General features: G+C 36.1%; 2 protein-coding genes across 2 annotated transcripts; both read left to right on the plus strand.

Annotated features, from left to right (window-relative positions):
• Positions 1–8,401: 8,401 nt before the first annotated feature.
• LOC145619599 (uncharacterized) lies at positions 8,402–9,305 on the plus strand. Its single transcript, XM_081674312.1, has 2 exons — positions 8,402–8,540; positions 8,599–9,305. Exons 1-2 carry the CDS (start codon positions 8,402–8,404, stop codon positions 9,303–9,305), a joined length of 846 nt encoding a protein of 281 aa, XP_081530438.1.
• A 57-nt stretch (positions 9,306–9,362) lies between these two features.
• On the plus strand, positions 9,363–10,268 carry LOC145619600 (uncharacterized). The gene has a single exon (XM_081674313.1). The coding sequence runs from the start codon at positions 9,363–9,365 to the stop codon at positions 10,266–10,268; it is 906 nt and encodes a 301-aa protein (XP_081530439.1).
• Positions 10,269–18,431: the final 8,163 nt, after the last annotated feature.

The following is an 18,431-nucleotide window of genomic DNA, read 5'->3' on the forward strand; positions in this document are numbered from 1 at the left end:
TTTATTTGTTACATTTGTATAGTTTCTTATTAGTTCATATGTTTGCAGGATGTTCATGAAACATTTCTTTTGGTTAAAAGAAATATGGATGTATTATTGTTGGTTCAGTCACAGGGTTTTTAAGCCTTGAGTGATATGATATCTTCTCGCAGAACTGAATCATTATCCTCTGATGATGCTGTTGCAGTTTCTCAAACTCAACAGCTACTCTCTGATCCTCATTACCTGAAGCTTTTAGATGGTTTAATTGAGGAGTGTAACAAGATGAAGTCTGTTCATGAAATGTTTCGTGATTTTTATGAACCTGAAGGTCATAACAATGTTGTTCCTGAAGATGAACCTGCACAAGATTTGAATTTGAATAGGTCTGAGGATGATGTCAATGGTAATGGAAAAAGTGTTCTGATGAATAGGTCTGAGGATGATGTCAATGGTAATGTTGGGCCTTCTATAGCAAATGCTTCTAGAAGTATCGTCAGAGGCAATAAATCTTTTTGCTCACTCGACTGTGGGCCAGTAGGTGTGGATGTGCCTTTTCTTACACTGTTTTTGAGGGCTAATGCTCGGATTTTCAAGAATTTGCCTAAGTTACATTTGGAAATTCTTGATTATTGTTTACTGAAGGATGATTCAATGATGAGGAAGTTAAGTGTCATTTTTTATGATAATTATATTTTTATATGTTTTTTTTCCTTTATTTTTTTTAATTTTTATCTTATTTTTTTTATTGTTGCAGTGAGAACCTTGTTACTATTGGGATGAATTTTTTAATTCCAAGAGAAGACATGGTGTCCCTGGTAGCTCCACTTAGAATTAGATGGTGCATCATTGATTGCTACTGTCTGTATTTGAATGAGAAGGCATGTTTTGATTATGGTCCTCGAAAATTCTTCTTTGGTGTGAGGCAAAGTGTAAGTAATTTGATTTTTTTTTTATATTTAGTTATTATCTCTTTATGTGCACTAAAGTTACCCTTTATGTGCACTAAAGTTATTATCTCTTTATATAAACAAGTTCTCATACTTTTAATAGTTTGCATTCTTGCATGTTTGTGAAAACATTGGCAAAGGTGGAATTTCACAAGCTGTTAATGATTTGCACGATTTATGGGAAGGTTGGGTGAGCTATGAGAATCCTGAATGTGATATTATGGATGCTGAACTGGTATATTTCATGCTAAATTACTATCAAAACTTTAAAAAAGTTCTGTTTTTGTGTTACTCTGTCTAAATCAGCGTTTTAATTTTTCTGTTTCAGATCTATTTTCCTGTTCTTGTTGAGAATCACTACATTTTGTTTGTTATTGATCATACAAAAGAGGTGGTATATTATGTTGACAATATTATCTGGCGTGATGATGCTTTTGAATATACCAAAGAATTGTCTTCACACTTGGTATGTGTATGTTTATGTTGATTCATTGTTATGTTTCTGTTTACTTATTGTTTCCATTTAATTTTTTTTTCTTTTTTTGTTTTTATTTTATTCTAAACTTTTATATTTTATGCCAGTGTGATCAAATGGGTGTTTTTCTCGGAAAAAGAAATCATCCAAAGAGTTCTCAGCTACCTTCTTATGGGTTTCAAATTGTTGAGTTGGAATGGAGAAAAGAAAAAGTTGACAACTTGGACTGTGGGGTGTTTGTCATGTATCACATGCTCCATTTTGTTGGCGAATCGTTCAAATTAAATGAACTGAAAACAGTAATTATTCATCTATTTTGTCTGTAGTTTTTTCCTTTCTAATGCTTTTATTAATTACATATTGATAAGTTTTTTTTTTTCTGTTGTGAGATTATTGGGAGAAAATTTCTGTGAGGTGAGATCTGTACGACACTGGTGTTGTGTGATTTGAATGAATCTAGGAATGATGTGTTGTCAGAATTAGAGAAGTTCAATGAGAAGAAGAAAGATCCTGCTTATTGCCAGGGAATTGAAATGAGAAGAAAGGATGCAATTGCTGCAAAGAAGAAGAAAGAAAAATGGCAGCTGAAGCAGAAACAAAGGCAGAGGCAGAAGTAGAGAATCCCAAAGGAAAAAGGGCAAAAAAGAAGACAGACAAGTACACTCCTTCTAAAGGGTGAAATGACTGTTAGTTATTAGTTGATTAGGTCTAGGAGTATTTTTTGAACAATGAAAAAACTTAATGTTTGTGCATATACATCAAGTTAAATGATGTAATTAAATTTAGTGGATAGTTTTTGGTTCTTTTGGAATACTGATGTATGTGCATACATTAAGTAATTTGAAAGGTTCTTATGTATGTTTTTTATGGGGTCACTTTTGTGCATAAAAAGGGTTACTTTGTAGCATAAAAAAGGTTACTTTTGTGAGTAGAAATAATAAGTTTATACTTGATAAGGTATACTTTTGTGGGTAGATAGGGTAACTTTTATGCATGAAAAGGGTAACTTTTATTGATAAAAGGGGTAACTTTTATTAACAGAAAGGGTAACTATTACCAAAGAAAAGGTTGATTTAGTGGATAGAAAGGATAACTTTTATGCATGAAAAGGGTCACTTTTATTCATGAAAAGGGTTACTTTTATACTTTAAAAGGGTAACATAAGTTGATGTTTCCAATAATTAAACATCTGCTAATAACAGTGTCAATCACATTTTCATTAAACTAGTCACAGAGTAAAAAAACAAAAGAAAAATAGTTTAACAATACAAGGTATATTAATTTCGAAAAAAAAATGTTCTAAAAAAGATCTTAAAAGAGTCGTAAGTTAGGTGTCTTTGATCCAAATTCTGAATTTGGAGGTGGCAGTGCTGGTTTTCTTTTTCTCTTGCTTTTTTCAAGTCCTCCTTTTTCTCTCTTGCTTCTTCCTTTTGTTACAGCCCTTTTAGGATCAAGTATTATTGGTACACTTGTGCTTGTACTCGATGCTGAAGAAACGTCAGTATTGCTTTGAGTGCTGTCTGCCACATCAGGAATGTTAGAAGCAGCTTCTGCACTTTCTTTCTGAGCAGCACTAGCAAGTAAGTCTTCCACCATTTTAAGACTGTTTCTGAAGCTTTCTTCCATAAATGCTCTTGTCTCTTCATTTTCTTGACTTTTTAAGATTAGATTGTAGAATTTCCTCATCATTGTTTGCCTCCATGGAATATATTGCTGTTTAGGATCCTGATTCTTCAACCTATCCCATGCCTCTGTTTTTGCAAACTTAGTCCATCTTTTTGAAACATACTTGTCTGGTATTCTTGTTACTGAATGCAAATGTAGAATTCTGATGCAATGATAACATAACCATCCAGATGCTTCAAAATTTTTGCAAGTACACCATACAGTCTGGCTCTCATGTATGTAGTTTACTTGATGTGCAGACCATGGCTTGTCTTCTAGTGTTACTTGATAAAGTAGGCATTCTTCATTACTGCCTAACATCTGAACAGTTGTTGCCATAGAGTATCCAAACTCCTCTTCAAAATATTTAAAGAGTGATAAAGTGAAAACCTGTACATCAAAATCATGTAGCTTCATTTAAATTGCCATATATTAGGTGTAATTTATGTACTTGTCAGTTAACTTTTTACCTGTGCAGCATGCAATGCTTTAGCATTCCAGACAGAGGCAATGAAGTGAATGCTATTGACTTGCTACAAGTAAACTCATCATATTTCTCTGTGCTTCTCCAACGATTGGTTGTCTTCTTAAATATGGTATAAAATTCTGTCAAAGTAGTTTCTTTACTTGCTCTGAATCCTATAGCATGATAAGTGCTTTCACTCCTTTGTGACAATAAGATTCCTGCTGAAAAGAAATCTCTACTAAGGGCAGGACACCATTTGTCTTTCAACTCATACACTCTTTTGTACCAAGAGTGTTCTGTCAACTCATAATTCTGCAACATTGCCTGCCACTTTTCTTCGAATTCTTGTTCTGTCACACACATATTTAAGCACTGGTTAAATGCAAATTTGAATTCTTTGTCTTTTTTAAGAGCTCCAAATCTGGTTATGGCATTTTGCTCCAAATGCCATATACAAAGTCTATGCCTTGTATTAGGAATCACCTGCATTGAAAATAAAGGGGTCACTTTATGCTGTTAAAAGGGTTACTTTATGCATTAAAAAGGGTAACGTTATGTAGCTAAAAGGGTAACTTTATGTGAAAAAGGAAAACTTTATTGTCAGAGCTCAAATCTGTAAGATGTCAATATAAATCTTTTACCTCCAGAATTGCATTTGCCATTGCTTGGTCCTGGTCAGTGAATATTGAAGTTGGTTTTCTATCCTCCATAGCTTTGAAGAAGGTTTGTAGTAACCACACAAATGAATCTGTCGTTTCATCCCCAATAAAAGCACATGCAAACATACAATTATGCCAGTGATTATCTATGCCAACAAATGGAGCACATATAAGATTATATCTGTTGGTTCTGTATGTTGTATCAAAGACAATAACATCTCCATATATCCTATAGTCTTCTAGCATCATTGAATCTCTCCAAAAGATATTGCAAATTCTTCCTTCTTTGTCAAACTTCACTCTAAAAGAGAAGTTTGGATCCTCTGATTGTTCTTGACTTAAAATGTTCACTAAAGTTTGAGCATCTCCAGCCTCAATTTGTTCCATTCTTAACCTTGAGCAGAAATTCAGGTGATCTACAACACTATGGCCATGTAATTGTAAGTGTCCATTGTAGTTAGACCCGAAGATTTCATTGTTTTGATTGCTTCAGCTTTTTCCTTTGTCATTTTTCTTTTAGAACGATGCAAATAATGCCACTGTGGCTTTGTTAGCTCGTGGTTATGCTGAATAACATGAGACACCACCTCAAACTGTCCTTCTTTATTCACTTTTGCTCTTATGCATGCCTTGCAATTCGATCTTGTAATGGCTACTTGTCTTGGCTTTCTTGCTTTTACATTTACATCCTCTTCATCAACCATTTCAACTAACTTTGTTTTCTTCTGACCTGAATGTCTCTTTCCCTCAGCAGAACACACATAGTTTTTCTCAGTTACTATTTTTGTGTGTTGTTTGAATCTAGTTGTATGTTTTCTTATTGAAAACCCCAGTATAGCAGCATGTTTTTCATACAATTCCAAAATTTCTTCAAAAGTTTCTCTTACCACACCAACAAATGATCCTCTAAGATCTAAACCAGAAGCATCAATTGGATTTGTATATGTTATTTAATACAAACAAATAAGATAATAACCACAAGCAGCATAAAAAAAGGGTAACATTCGTGTGAAAATAGGGTAACTTTTATGCATGAAAAAGGTAATATTTAGGCATTCAAAGGGTTACTTTTTGCATACAATATGAATTTTCAGCATACAATCTGAGTGTAACATTTGTGCATAAATAAGGTCACTTTTAAGCATGAAAAGGGTAACATTTAGGCATTCAAAGGGTTACTTTTTGCATGCAATCTCAAAAGTTCTGCATTCAATCTGAGGGTAACATTTAGGCATAAGTGCGGTCACGTTTATGCATGAAAAGGGTAACAATTATGTATTCAAAGGGTTACTTTTTGCATACAATCTCAAAAATTTATAGAAATTACCTTCAGTTGCATTTGATTTGGTTGTTTGTTCTGAATTTGAATCAATTGATTTATCAAGAACCACTTGATTTTCTGCATTGTGAATTGCGTCTTCTGCATTCTCAATTGCTTCATCTGCATTATCAATTGCTTCATCAGCATTGTCTGGATGGTTGAATATTGGTACGAATTCATCTCCAAAACAATTAGTTTCTTCTTTTTCTATAATTGATCGATTTAAATCGATTTCAAATTCAGTCTCAATTTGCCTCTGTTTTTGTAGCAATTCGTGAATGAGATTGCTGCAATTTGTTGTATCGAAAGTCGAATTCTCCATTGATGATCGAATTCTGCAATTTGTAAGTTTTCTCACTTTCTTTGTCCTTAATTGATGATCGAATTCTTCTATTTGTGCGTTTTCTCACCTTTTTTCTCCTCGATTGATGATCGATTTCTGCAATTTTTGCGTTTTCTAACCTTTTTTCTCCTCGATTGATGATCGTTTTCTGCAATTTTTGCGATTTCTCACTTTCTCTCTCCTCAATGGATGATCGAGAGCTGCGTTTTCTCACTTTCTCTCTCCTCCATTGTTGTTCTGCGTTTTTTTGATTTTTAGGTATGAAATTCCGCGATTTAAAAAAAAACAGTAAATGGGTTGCACGTGGGAAAAACCCGATGTACAGTAAACATATTGTACACCGGGTACATGCAAATGGAATTGATGATAAAATAAGTTAATTGGGGTTTAAAATAAGAGAGAAGTGATAAAATATACCAGTAGTATAAAATTACCAAATATAGAAGTCATGCATTTAAAAAAAAACACCCAAAAAAGAAAGTGATGCAAATAAAAAAAAACGGAGGGAGTATCACGGAGAATTTATGAGTTATATGCAATTGAGAGTACTAATGTTTGAAGAAAGTTGCACAAAGAGTACTAAAGTTTATTTTTGTGTGAAAAGAGTACTCAACCCACAATAGTAGGTAAGAATACCGGTGGCCATTGCCTATTCCCGGTTTCCCCCTTTTTTTCAATTAAAAAAAAAGAAAAAGCATTTGTCTAATCAGCTGTACTTGGGGAAGCTAAATTCATCATTACACTGCTCTTGGCACGAGAAATGAAAAGGTGTATGCCTTTATATGTACTCTCTCTCCCTATTTGTTCCTCTCATCACTTCCTTTTTTTAAGAAGAAAAAACAGAGCATTTTCTTTCAAATAAAAAAAAAACTCGTACTTACTGTTGAAGAATTCCGCCATTAATGTGGGAGTGTGACTGTGAATCATCCCAGAAGAAAGCTAAGTTAGCTGAGCTGTAGTCTACAAGAGGTACATTCTATTTTTTTGTCTTCATCTTCATAATTTCGCCATTAAAGTTGTTGTGTGGACTGTTTTTATGGTATTTTTTTCCTGGAAAAATTTTTTGTATGTGAATTTTTTTGTTTTTGTTGTGATGATCATGTAATTTGTTTGTATAATTCTGTTTTCTTGGCTGGTTTGCTTAAATTTGTCTGAATTGGGTAGAATGGTTTAGAATTTCTAGGGTTTGGTCTTAGTGAAACAGAGTAGGGTTTGAACTGGTAAATTCGTTGTCTAACTTCCTTAATTGACCTAGGTATGGATGCGCTTTCCGACGCTCACCTTATTTTCAGCGACCCATATTTGCTCGTGATCCATGTCTTTCCGAAGCTGGACTGGGGTAGTAGGGACATTGTTAAGCAGGTCTGCAGGAAGTGGCGTCTATGGTGGAAGACTCGCCACCTAGCCCGACTCCAACCCTTCTTTGGTCCACGGGCATCTGTGAATGAGTGGATCCTCAACGACCTAATCTACAATGATGGTCGTGACTTCCATGCATGGATCAACAACGATATGACCGTGTACTTTGATGGCTTCCCTCTACTGTTCAAGGAGGCGGAGTAGGGTGTTGTAGTTAGGTTGGGTGGGGGGTCTGTGCAGCTAGCTTGTTTTTGGGTGTAGATGCTGCTAGAATTAAGCTTGTTTTTATGTTTTTTTTTAATGTTCTAAGTTGTGAATGGTAGGATTTCATTGTCATGGTAGAGTAGGTTTTTGTGTAGGTGACAAATCATGAACAATCTTTTGGGATTTGTCACTACCATGACAATGATTAGGTTAATGAGAATGGCTTGGCTTGTATAGCCATTTTGTAATGGATGAATTTTATAAATATCAATGAAGCCATTTCTGTTGCAAATCTTTTACACTCTCTTGTTCTTTTAATGCAATTACTTTATGTTCAATTCAAATTACTTGCTGATTATGAGATGATATGTGATGTTTATATCATATGCTTATTGTGAGATGATAACTTGTTGGCAGAAAATATGGATGCATTAAGACCTTGTATAGTTATACATCATGGAGGAATGTGGGTTGAAGGGGAGGACATGTATTACAGGGGGGGTAGGGTGACTGTTTGTGATGATATCCCTGAGACTGTAGATAGGTCATATGTAAAGCAGTTAATAGAATCCTTGGGATACACTGACATTGTGAAGCTTCACTTCTTAGATCCTAGGAAAACAATGCAAGATGGGGTGAGGTTTTTTTCTTTTGACAGGAGGCAGTTTGATCCATTCTTGTCTTTGTTACTAGAGTGCACAGTTATTCACTTGTTTAGTGAACATGAGTTGTACATGCAAACACCCTTTAATGCTGGCAATGGGGGGCAAAGTAGTAGTCAAGGGTCTGGTGTAGGGACTTTCAATTCCTTGCTGAATGGATTTGTTAGTGGGTCTTTTGAGCCTAGGGTAAGTGGGGATGATGTGCAATTTTACTATGACAGTGAGGGGACAGATGAAGATGATGTTGAGTTTGTTAGTGCTAGGGACAAACTGACATAAGAAAAGAATGATGAATTAGATTTTGAGGAAGAGCTAGGGATGCTGAAAAGGGTAGCAGAATCCAAGGGTAAATCAGTGAACATGTGTGATGATATATGGGAAGGTGGGAGTGATGAAGATAGCCTTAGTGAAGATGATGATGAAGATGATCTGGGGTACCTTGTAGCACCTGAGAAAGGCAAAAGAAAAGGGATAGTTAACAGTGACAACATGAATTAAGTCTGAATTTTTTTTAGGACAACACTTTGATAATGCAGTCATGTTTAGGAAAGCACTAACTGACTATTGTGTAGGGAGTGGCGGGAACATTAAGGTCTATAGGAATGACCCAAATAGAGTGGGAGCAAAGTGTAGGCAGGAAGATAAGGTCTGTTCTTGGAAAATATGGGCATCATGGGAGAAGGGGAAAAGAAACTTTGTTGTAAAATCTCACATTGGGGAGCATAGTTGTGGCAGGCAAGCAAAGGTGTCATTGATGACCTCCACTTGGATTGCTAAGAATTATGCTAATTGGTTTAGGGTAAACCCTTACATGAAGTTGCAAGACATTAGGGAAACTATTTGGCTAGAAAAGGGAATAAGGATTAGCAGGTTCAAGGCATACATGGCTAGAAAAAAGGGCCAATCTTTGATTGTAGGGGAGTATGCAGAGCAGTACTCTTTGCTTCCAAGGTATGCTGCAGAAATTCTAAGGAGTAACAGGGGCAACACTGTGAAGTTGCAAATGACTGCTAATGTGTTTGAGAGAATGTATTTGTGCTTTGAAGCACTGAAAAAAGGGTTCAAAGCTGGGTGCAGACCATTTATCTCTCTTGATGGCTGCTTCCTAAAAGGAACTTTTGGGGGCCAACTTCTTGTAGCAGTAGGAAGGGATGGAAACAACCAAATGTTTCCTTTAGCCTGGGCTATTGTTGAGTTAGAAAGCACTAACAGTTGGACATGATTCTTGTCCCTCCTTGCTGATGATCTAGAGACAGCAACTGGAGCTGGAAACATATTCATGTCTGACCAGCAGAAGGGTTTGTTAGCAGCAGTTTCAGGTGTGTTCCCAGAGGCTGAGACAAGGGTTTGTGCAAGACATGTTTACTGCAATTTCAGAGGGGTCTTTGGTGGGGGCCTTGAATATAGAAAGCAATTTTGGACAATAGCCAAGAGTAACACTGAGAATGAATTCCTCAATAACATTGAAATAATGAGGGTCATTTCTGCAAATGCAGCTGAAGATTTGATGAACATGAATTACAAGAAGTGGTGTAGGGCTTTCTACTCCCCAATGTCATGTTGTGATAGTGTAGATAACAACATGAGTGAGGTGTTCAATGCATACATCCTAGGTTCAAGACATAAGCCCATCAAAACAATGCTTGAGGATATTAGGGAGGGGTTGATGGAAAGACTCCACAAAAAAAGAGATGAAATTGGTAGGAAGAACTTACTCTTATGCCCTAGGATACAACAGAGACTAGAGAAAGTGAAGATTTGGGCAAGGGGGTGGAATGCTTTTTGGGATGGGGGATTCTGTTATGGGGTTAGGAGGGGTGCAACACAGGACAAGTTTGTGGTAGACTTGCAGAACAGAACTTGCAGCTGCAATGCTTGGCAGCTGAGTGGGATTCCCTGCAAGCATGCTGTTGTTGCTATTTGGAACAAGTCAGACCAGCGTGAGGACTATGTGAATGAGTTCTTTACCAAAGACAAATACATGAAAGCATATGCTTTCCTGCTAGAGCCTTTGAATGGTCCCCAAGAATGGCCTCAGTCTGATGCCTTTGTCATTCCCCCAAAATTGAAAAAGATTCAGGGCAGACCTAAGACCAAGAGAAGATACCAGGCAGGAGAGACAACAGCTATTGGGAAGTTGAGGAAGACAGGAAACCCACAGACTTGCAGTTTGTGTGGACTGTAGGGACATAACAAAAGGGGCTGTAAGAATGTCCCAAAAGAAAGACAAACCCCCATCACACACCCACAACAGAAGATCCTCGGCCTGATGCAACTGCACCTACCAGTTCTATGCCCATGCACATGAGGGGCTATGGAGTCTACACATATCCAAGTGGTTATCAGAGAGTTGCATCAGTATGACATTGTAACTTTGTCATTTCAATTATTTTTATTAACATTACAAGTAGCTAACATGGTTTTTTTTCAATTTGTAGGTGCCTCCCAACCCCAGACCTACTCAACAGCAACCCCACAGAGCTGTTTACACAGACATAGAAGGGGAGCAAACTGTGTACTCCTTCTCTCAAGATCACTACCCTATGCCAAGCCAGCAACAAAGCCAAAACAACATCATTTCAAGTCAAGCATTGCAGGTATATAACCAAAATTATTTCTTATATTGATTCATTAATAGTCACTTACATCAATGCACTAATTGCAATTTTTACTACATAGGAATTAGGAAAGAAGAAGAGAAAAAACAACAACTAGCTGCAAGAGGTACAAATACAAACTTCACTACACCTACAAGTTATCAATTTTTCAATGCATACCATATTCCAACCACAATGACCAAAATAATATAACAACCTTCCACAAGTCACAGTTAATGCCCACATTCATCCTAGCAGCCCTTTTTATTTTCAGCATAACATAATCACTCTCAATCTTCTTAGCATACTTGTTTGCTTGCTTCAATTTCTTCCTCATTGAAATAAATTCATTCTTGAGTTCCTGCTTCTTTTGCATAAGCCCCAATATCACCTCAGTCTGCCATTCATTGGAGTCTTCCATGTCTACCCACTTAAAAAATTTGCAACCCCTCCTATCAGTTTCTGCGTCATAGTCTGGGCAAGCAAGAAACCTCCTGCCAGGGTTATCTTTGGTCCAAGCCCTACTCTTAGACACCAATAACCCACAATGACATCTGCTCCCAGAGTTGCTCAACCTTGACATTTTTTTCCAATAATTAGAGATAAAAATTTTATAAAAAATTTGGAATTATTTTCTCTGAATTTTTTTTTTCCCTTTTGATCAGAAGCAAGATGGAGAGCTTGGCTATGGAGATGCATATATATATGGCAGTCATTTTTATTTTGGGGGTTGTAACGGCTATATTTTAACAGCTACATTTCTTGAACAATTGCAAACATTAGTACTCTCTGATTGTAAACATTAGTACTCTCTGACTTTTGGCCAGACAATTAAATTTACCTTTATTTTTATTTTGGGTTAACCGGTTTTAGTAGGTAATTTTTCAGATTAGTACTCTATTTGCAACATTTTACCTGCAACATTCTCCATCCAAACATCAGTACTCTCAATTATATATAACTCGAGAATTTATGTTTCTTATTACTCGTATGTGCAACAAAAGACTATTAATTAGAAAACATAAAATATTGGTCGCACATGATAAATAACAGAGGTATAATGACAAAATTATGAGTTGAATCGTTGATTAGTGTATCCTCAATTTAACTCCCTTATCTAATGCCCTGGGTAGCTGGGAAGCTCGTTAGCTTTTGGTTTTTCAAAATACTCTACCCCAAAAAAATAAACACGTATTAATGTAAAGTTTTATACTTCATATTATTAATATTTTAATAACTTTTACTATTCTAATTAATATACTCCCTCCGTCACAAGGGGATTCGAACACCCAACCTGTTATAAGAAAGATAGTTACTTAACCATCTAATCCAATTATAAACTATGTTATAAACATGAAAATAAATGTATACAATTTATACTAAAAAGGTTTAATTAAAGTAGCAACCGGTGCAACGCCCGGGCTACACACTAGCTATGGATAATAAAGTAAAGAAAGTCATCACTAGAGATAAACCAAAAAAATTCTTTAACCTCCCTAAATTGTGATGAATAGAGCAAGTTCCAAATCGAAGAAGATCTTGCTTTGCATCAATGAGACAATTATTATGTTATTAATAAACCAATTAATGGTGTATACCATAATGGCTTTATGTCTCATCCGCATAATGTTGTTATTTCCTCTTCCTTGGATAGCTTAGTCTACGATTCTACATCTGGCCGGGGGAATTTTAGCAGGTCCTCTTTCGAAATAGATCCAACAACACCTGAGTCGTATCATAACCCACATTCTACAAGGTTCATTGAAGAAAATAAGGCTGTTATTCCGGCTGGAGACCCTTATACTCCATTTACTGCTACTCGGTCTAGTTCTTTTATTGGTGAAGGGTTTCGTATGAGTGCATCACTTGAGGAGAGTTTTTTAAGTGACAATTCGAGTGCTGATGCTCAAACCATAATTATTCTAATGAATTTGCTCTGGAAAATCCCCTGATGCAGTGAGTAATGTTACGTTGCAAGGCTTGTTTTACTCTGCTGAACTACCTAATTCTTCAGCTACGAAATACACTGTCCCTTCCTTGTTCGCGTCTCTTTCTCTGTTTGATGACAACACTGCTCCTCACCCCAGTGTTTTAAATGGGCTGCATTCTAAGCCCAAGTCGCAAGCTTTTCCTTCTTGTCCTGAGTCTGACAGTAATTTGCCAAGGAAACGAAACCGACAAGGTCCTTTTACGCGATGCAGGTCTTATGATCAGGCCCCTTTCTTTGGGTATGCTGGTTCAACCTGGTATCAAAAGCGTCACAATATCAGAAATCTTAACTTATATAGCAAAGAGGGCTTCTCTTATAACCCCCCCCCATTCGTCTTCTGGTGTTTTCGCTCATGAAAAATGTTACTCTGATGTTGGAATTGTTGTAGATTTGGACTTTCATGGCTATTCTGCTTCTTCTACTGCCTTTTTGAATACAGAATTTAACAAGACTCATACAGGTCATGTTACGCGCAAAAGGAAGCTCACGGATTGATGGGTTACTTCTACCCTAAAATATTAAAAGGTGGATGCTCTTACTGGTTCTTTTGGTGCAGGGAACAACCAGAATGTGACTGCTACTTCTTCTACTTCGTCTTCTGTTAGGCGTGCGAACTTCGGTTTGGCGGCTAGCCCTTCACAGCTCCCAAGGTGTCCATGATTGTTACATCATGGAATTGTCGGGGTCTCAATGACATTAACTCCTCCAAACATCCTTATGTGTTTTGGTTACTTCACTCTTTTGTTCCTAACTTTTTTGTTTCTTTGCGAAACAAAAGTTTCAGTCCCAGTTGTCACTTAACTTACTTGGTAGTTCAAATTCTACTTCTGTTTTTGGGGTTGACTCAGATGGTAGTAATGGGGGTTTAGTGGTTTTTGGGTTTGGTTTGGAAGATGTTTCTTGCGTTTTTTATTGTTATTCAAATGTTGTACTTTGTAATATAAAAGTACCTAATGAAATAAGTAGATGTGTGATGTTTGTTTACGGTGCTCATGTTGTAGAAAATAGACCTCAAGTTTGCGGTTTGATTTTAGATTTACTTGCTTTTGCTCCTAATTGTTTGATTATTGGTGATATTAATCAATAGAGCATAATTATGATAGGTTGGGTGGTTATAGTGTAATAAAGGGTTGGGATTCTTTTATTGATTTTAGATTAAAATCCAGTCTACTTTCAACTCCTTTCAAAGGCTCCCCCTATACTTGGACAAACAATCGGGAGGTACACAAACTTGTTTTACAATGGCTGGATCACTGCTATATGACCTTTGATTGGTTTCATAACTATCCAGATAGTCGTTTACTCAATCAACCGATCCTAGTTTCCAATCATGTTGCTATTGTGTTTGACGACTCTTTCTTTAAACATACGTCAAACCGTCCTTATCAATTGGACAATTGATTCCTTAACTATATACAAGTACATGATTTCGTTCGAGATACATGGCAAAGGAATTCTATTGGCTCTCTAATGTTTACTTTTTCGAAAAATTTAGACCTTGTAAAGAAACTAATTCGAAGGTGGTGTCTTAACAATAAGAAGTTTTGGGGTGCGGATTGGATAAATTTCTCAAAGAAGCTTTCCACTCAAGGAGAATTAATAAAGTTAGTTCCTGATGTAGCTCAGTATATGGTTAATATTGTTACTTCGAAGAATAGTATTTTACTACAACTTCAATTCTGGAGACAAAGTTGTAAGAAAAATTGGATCCTCGAAGGTGACTGCCCCTCAAAGATTTTGTTCTCTAAAGTCAAAAGTCGGTGGTAGAAGAAGAATGTGATTTCTTCCTTTCTTGATGATCAAGGTGTTCTTCAGCATGGTCAGACGGACGTTGAACGTATTGTTATGACTTCTCTTAAATAGACCTTTAAGAGTGATGTTATGCCTCCTTATGATCCGAAAATTGATATTGTCTTAGCTTGCATGAATTAGATCTTCCACGGTTCACTTCTTCTCAACTCAATAATTTGGAACGCGCTTTTTCGGCTAAGGAAATTAGGAATGGCATGTTTTCTTTAGGTAATTGTAAGTCTCCTCGCCCGAATGGGATTACAACTGAGTTTTTCAAAACACACTACAATGTTGTTGGAGATTCGGTTATTAGTGCCATTCAAAACTTCTTTCAAACGGGGTTCCTTTTCAAAGATTGGAATCAATCTCTCCTTGTTATGATTCCGAAGATTGGTACCCCAACGGTGATAGGACATTTATGACCAATAAGCCTTTATAATACAATTCACAAATGCGCTTCGAAGTGCTTGGTCTCCAGACTGCGTCAGTATTTCCCGCTTCTTATATCAGATTCTCAACATGCCTTTGTTCAAGGTAGAGCTATGATGGATAACATTTTGTTGAGTCAAGAGTTGATGGAGAAAATTAACATTTCTAAATCTGGTGCTAACTGGTTAGTCGCGATCAAAATTGATATAAGTAAAGCTTATGATCATCTTCATTAGAGCTTTCTTTTACAGGTTCTGAAGGCCTACGGGTGTCTAGCTCGTTGGTTGCAAATGATCCAACAATGTCTTTTCACGGTCTCTTACAAATCTCTAATCAATGGTACGACGTCAGACCCCTTTCATCCGCAGTGTGGTCTTTGCCAAGGTGATACTCTTTCACCGTACATCTTCCTTTTTGCATGGATATTTTATCGAGGATGTTGCATCTTGGACAGGATTTGAAATTATTTCATGGAATCAAGTTATCCAGGACGAGTCCTTCTATCTCGCATTTATTCTTTGTGGATGACGCAATCATCTTTTTCCGGGCCACTTCTGCGTCTTGTACTAATATTATGCAGCTTATCCAACGGTTTACTAAGATTTCCGTTGAAGAGCTAAATTTGTCAAAATCCTTGACAAAGTTTAGCTCAAATATTTGTACCTCTACTCAAGCTAGTTTCAAATCAATTTTCCAAATGAAGCAAGTTTAGGTTTTCCATCATCATCTTGGGGCTCCAATCGATTTCGTCAGCAAAAAGGACCACTTCCAATTCATCATCGACAATATAATCTACATAATTAATTGTTTAAATGTTATTCGGCTTTCTCAGTCGCAAAAGTTAATTTTTATTAACTCAATTCTTGTAGCTATGGCTTCTCATGTTCTTGCTTGCTATGCGTTGCCGATCTCTATAATGGGAAAATTTGATTCCTTACTTATGCGCTTCTTCTGGGCACATTCTGATACTAAAGTTATGCATTGGGATAATAAGGATATCATGCATCTTTCTCGTGGCTTGTGGATTGGGCATTCGCTGCTTGTCTTCTTTAAATAAGGCGTTACTTATGAAACAAGTTTGGCGACTCATTACTAAGGCCCTGTTCTTTTGAGCTTCTGGGCAGAGTAGAGGTCAGTAGAGCAGATTAAATTTCAGCAGAGCAGAGCAGATTTCAACAGAGCAGAGCAGAGCAGAGCAGATTTCAATATTATTATTAATACTATTATTAATGTTATTATTATTAATGTTGTTGTTGTTGTTGTTGTTGTTGTTGTTGTTGTTGTTGTTGTTGTTGTTGTTGTTGTTGTTGTTGTTGTTGTTGTTGTTGTTGTTGTTGTTGTTATTATTATTATTATTATTATTATTACTACTATGATTACTATGATTACTATTATTACTATTATTATTATTATTATTATTATTATTATTATTATTATTATTATTATTATTATTATTATTATTATTATTATTATTATTATTAAGTGCATATACGATTTAGGTGAGTGAAAACATAAATATATGTGTACCATATTTAACATATGTTAATAGTAGAAAGATAAAAGACAACAGTATACTTATATTTATTTCACAAAAATTTTAGAATAAAATTATTTAATGAGTAATAATGATAGATTTTACTTATATATTTGTCTTAATAATATATTTTTATCCCTAAATATAAAAATAATATACAAAGTACTACTTGAAAACAACCTCTGTTTTTTTATTCTTAAAATGTATGGAAAGATTTGAAAAATAATTCAACTCATTGAACTAACAATCAATACCCACATAAAATGTTTCGACACATTGTGATTCTAATATCAAATGTTTATAAAAGAAATTGTTATTAATTGTTATTATTATTATTTATTTATTTATTTGAAAGAATTGTTATTATTATTAGAAATTATTAATTAATAATATTATAAAATATTAATTCTTAATAGTTGAATTATTAAATATTATTATTGATAATCATTATTATTAATTATTATTATAATTAATAAATATTAATTATTATTAATATTAATAATTATTAAAATTATTTTCAATATTAATAATTATTTTAATTATTCAAAATAATAAATTATTATCATCAATACAATATTAAGTATTATTATTTGAAAATAGAGCAGAGTAGAGCAGAGCAAGAGCAGATTTCTTTTGAGCATAGCAGAGCAGAGCAGATTTGATTTGAGCAGAGCAGAGCAAGGCTTAGCAGAGCAAAGCAAAGCAGAGCAGAGCATAGCAGCTCTGAAGAACGGGGCCTAACCCCCAGTTGCTAGTTTCGAAAGTTTTCAGTGCACGTACGACCTTTCTTTCCAACAACCCCCAGATTCTCCCACGCTTTTCTGGTCGTCATTCATTACTTACAACAGATACTCTTTTACAACAAGGATGCAATTGGTAAATTGGTAATGGGCGATCGACTCTAGCTAAATCGACTACTTGGGTCAATGGTAGCATTCCGGAGTTTAAGCCCGGGCTTTCCTTACACAACACAGCAGCTCATACAATCAGTTTTTTCATTCATCCTCAGACATTGGGGTGGGATACTGATAAAGTTATTGATTGGTTCATTCCTAAGGATGCTTCAACAATTTTAGCTATAGAGTTACCTGATACGGCTCAGGAAGATTTCCGTTATTGGTCAAGTACCCCGTCGAGGCGGTACTCGGTGAAAACAGGTTATGCAATGCTACGACAATAACTCTCTCCCGCTTCCACACATTCTAGAACGGGGTCCTTTTGGAAAGTTCTTTAGTCTCTCCAATTACAACCAAAATGGAAGCTAATTTTATGGAGACTTCTACATCGTGCTCTTGCAGTTAAGGTGTAACTCCATCACAGAGGTGTTCCGATTCAAGATATGTTCTATGACCTCTATAAGTCAGAACCAGAGGACTTACAATATCACTTTAGAATGTGTTTTAGCGCGCGAGGGGAGGATGCCTCGGTATCCGCTCAAAATTCAATGGAGACCTTTCTCTCTCAGATTGGATCCAAGAGGATACTTTTTATTAGTCAGGATGGGCCTTCTAGTACTCGCTTGGGTACCTTTGTTTGTATACTTTGGAGTCTGTGGTTATGTCGGAATTCCAGAATCTTTAGGGATTCTACTACTTCCCGGCCTTTTGATTCTTAATCCGCGGAGGTTATGGATGCACATACAATCTCTGTCAACATGGACGCTTTTGCGAACACCCCCTATACTGCAGGGGGTGATGGTGGTGCCTCTCCTCTGCTTGGGTTTTACATAGCTCAACTTGGCCTTAGAATTCAAGGGTCAGCTTTACTTTCTCTTTAAATAGATGGGTATTAGTTCAAAGATTCTCAACAAGTTGGGATGGGTGGTGCGTGGATAATGTTGACCCGTTGGATGATCGGATCTTTGGTGGAAGTCACTTTGTGGTTTGTACCTCTGCTTTACATGCGGAGGCTCTGGCTTGCTTGTATGGGTTACAGTGGGCTTTTCATTGAGGGATCGTAACGCGGCATCGTAGCTTCCTGCCTCGCGCCAGCCCCGGTCTTGAAAAG

Source organism: Chenopodium album, chromosome 27, assembly GCF_948465745.1.
Source record: "Chenopodium album chromosome 27, dcCheAlbu1.1, whole genome shotgun sequence".
Lineage (NCBI taxonomy): Eukaryota > Viridiplantae > Streptophyta > Magnoliopsida > Caryophyllales > Amaranthaceae > Chenopodium > Chenopodium album.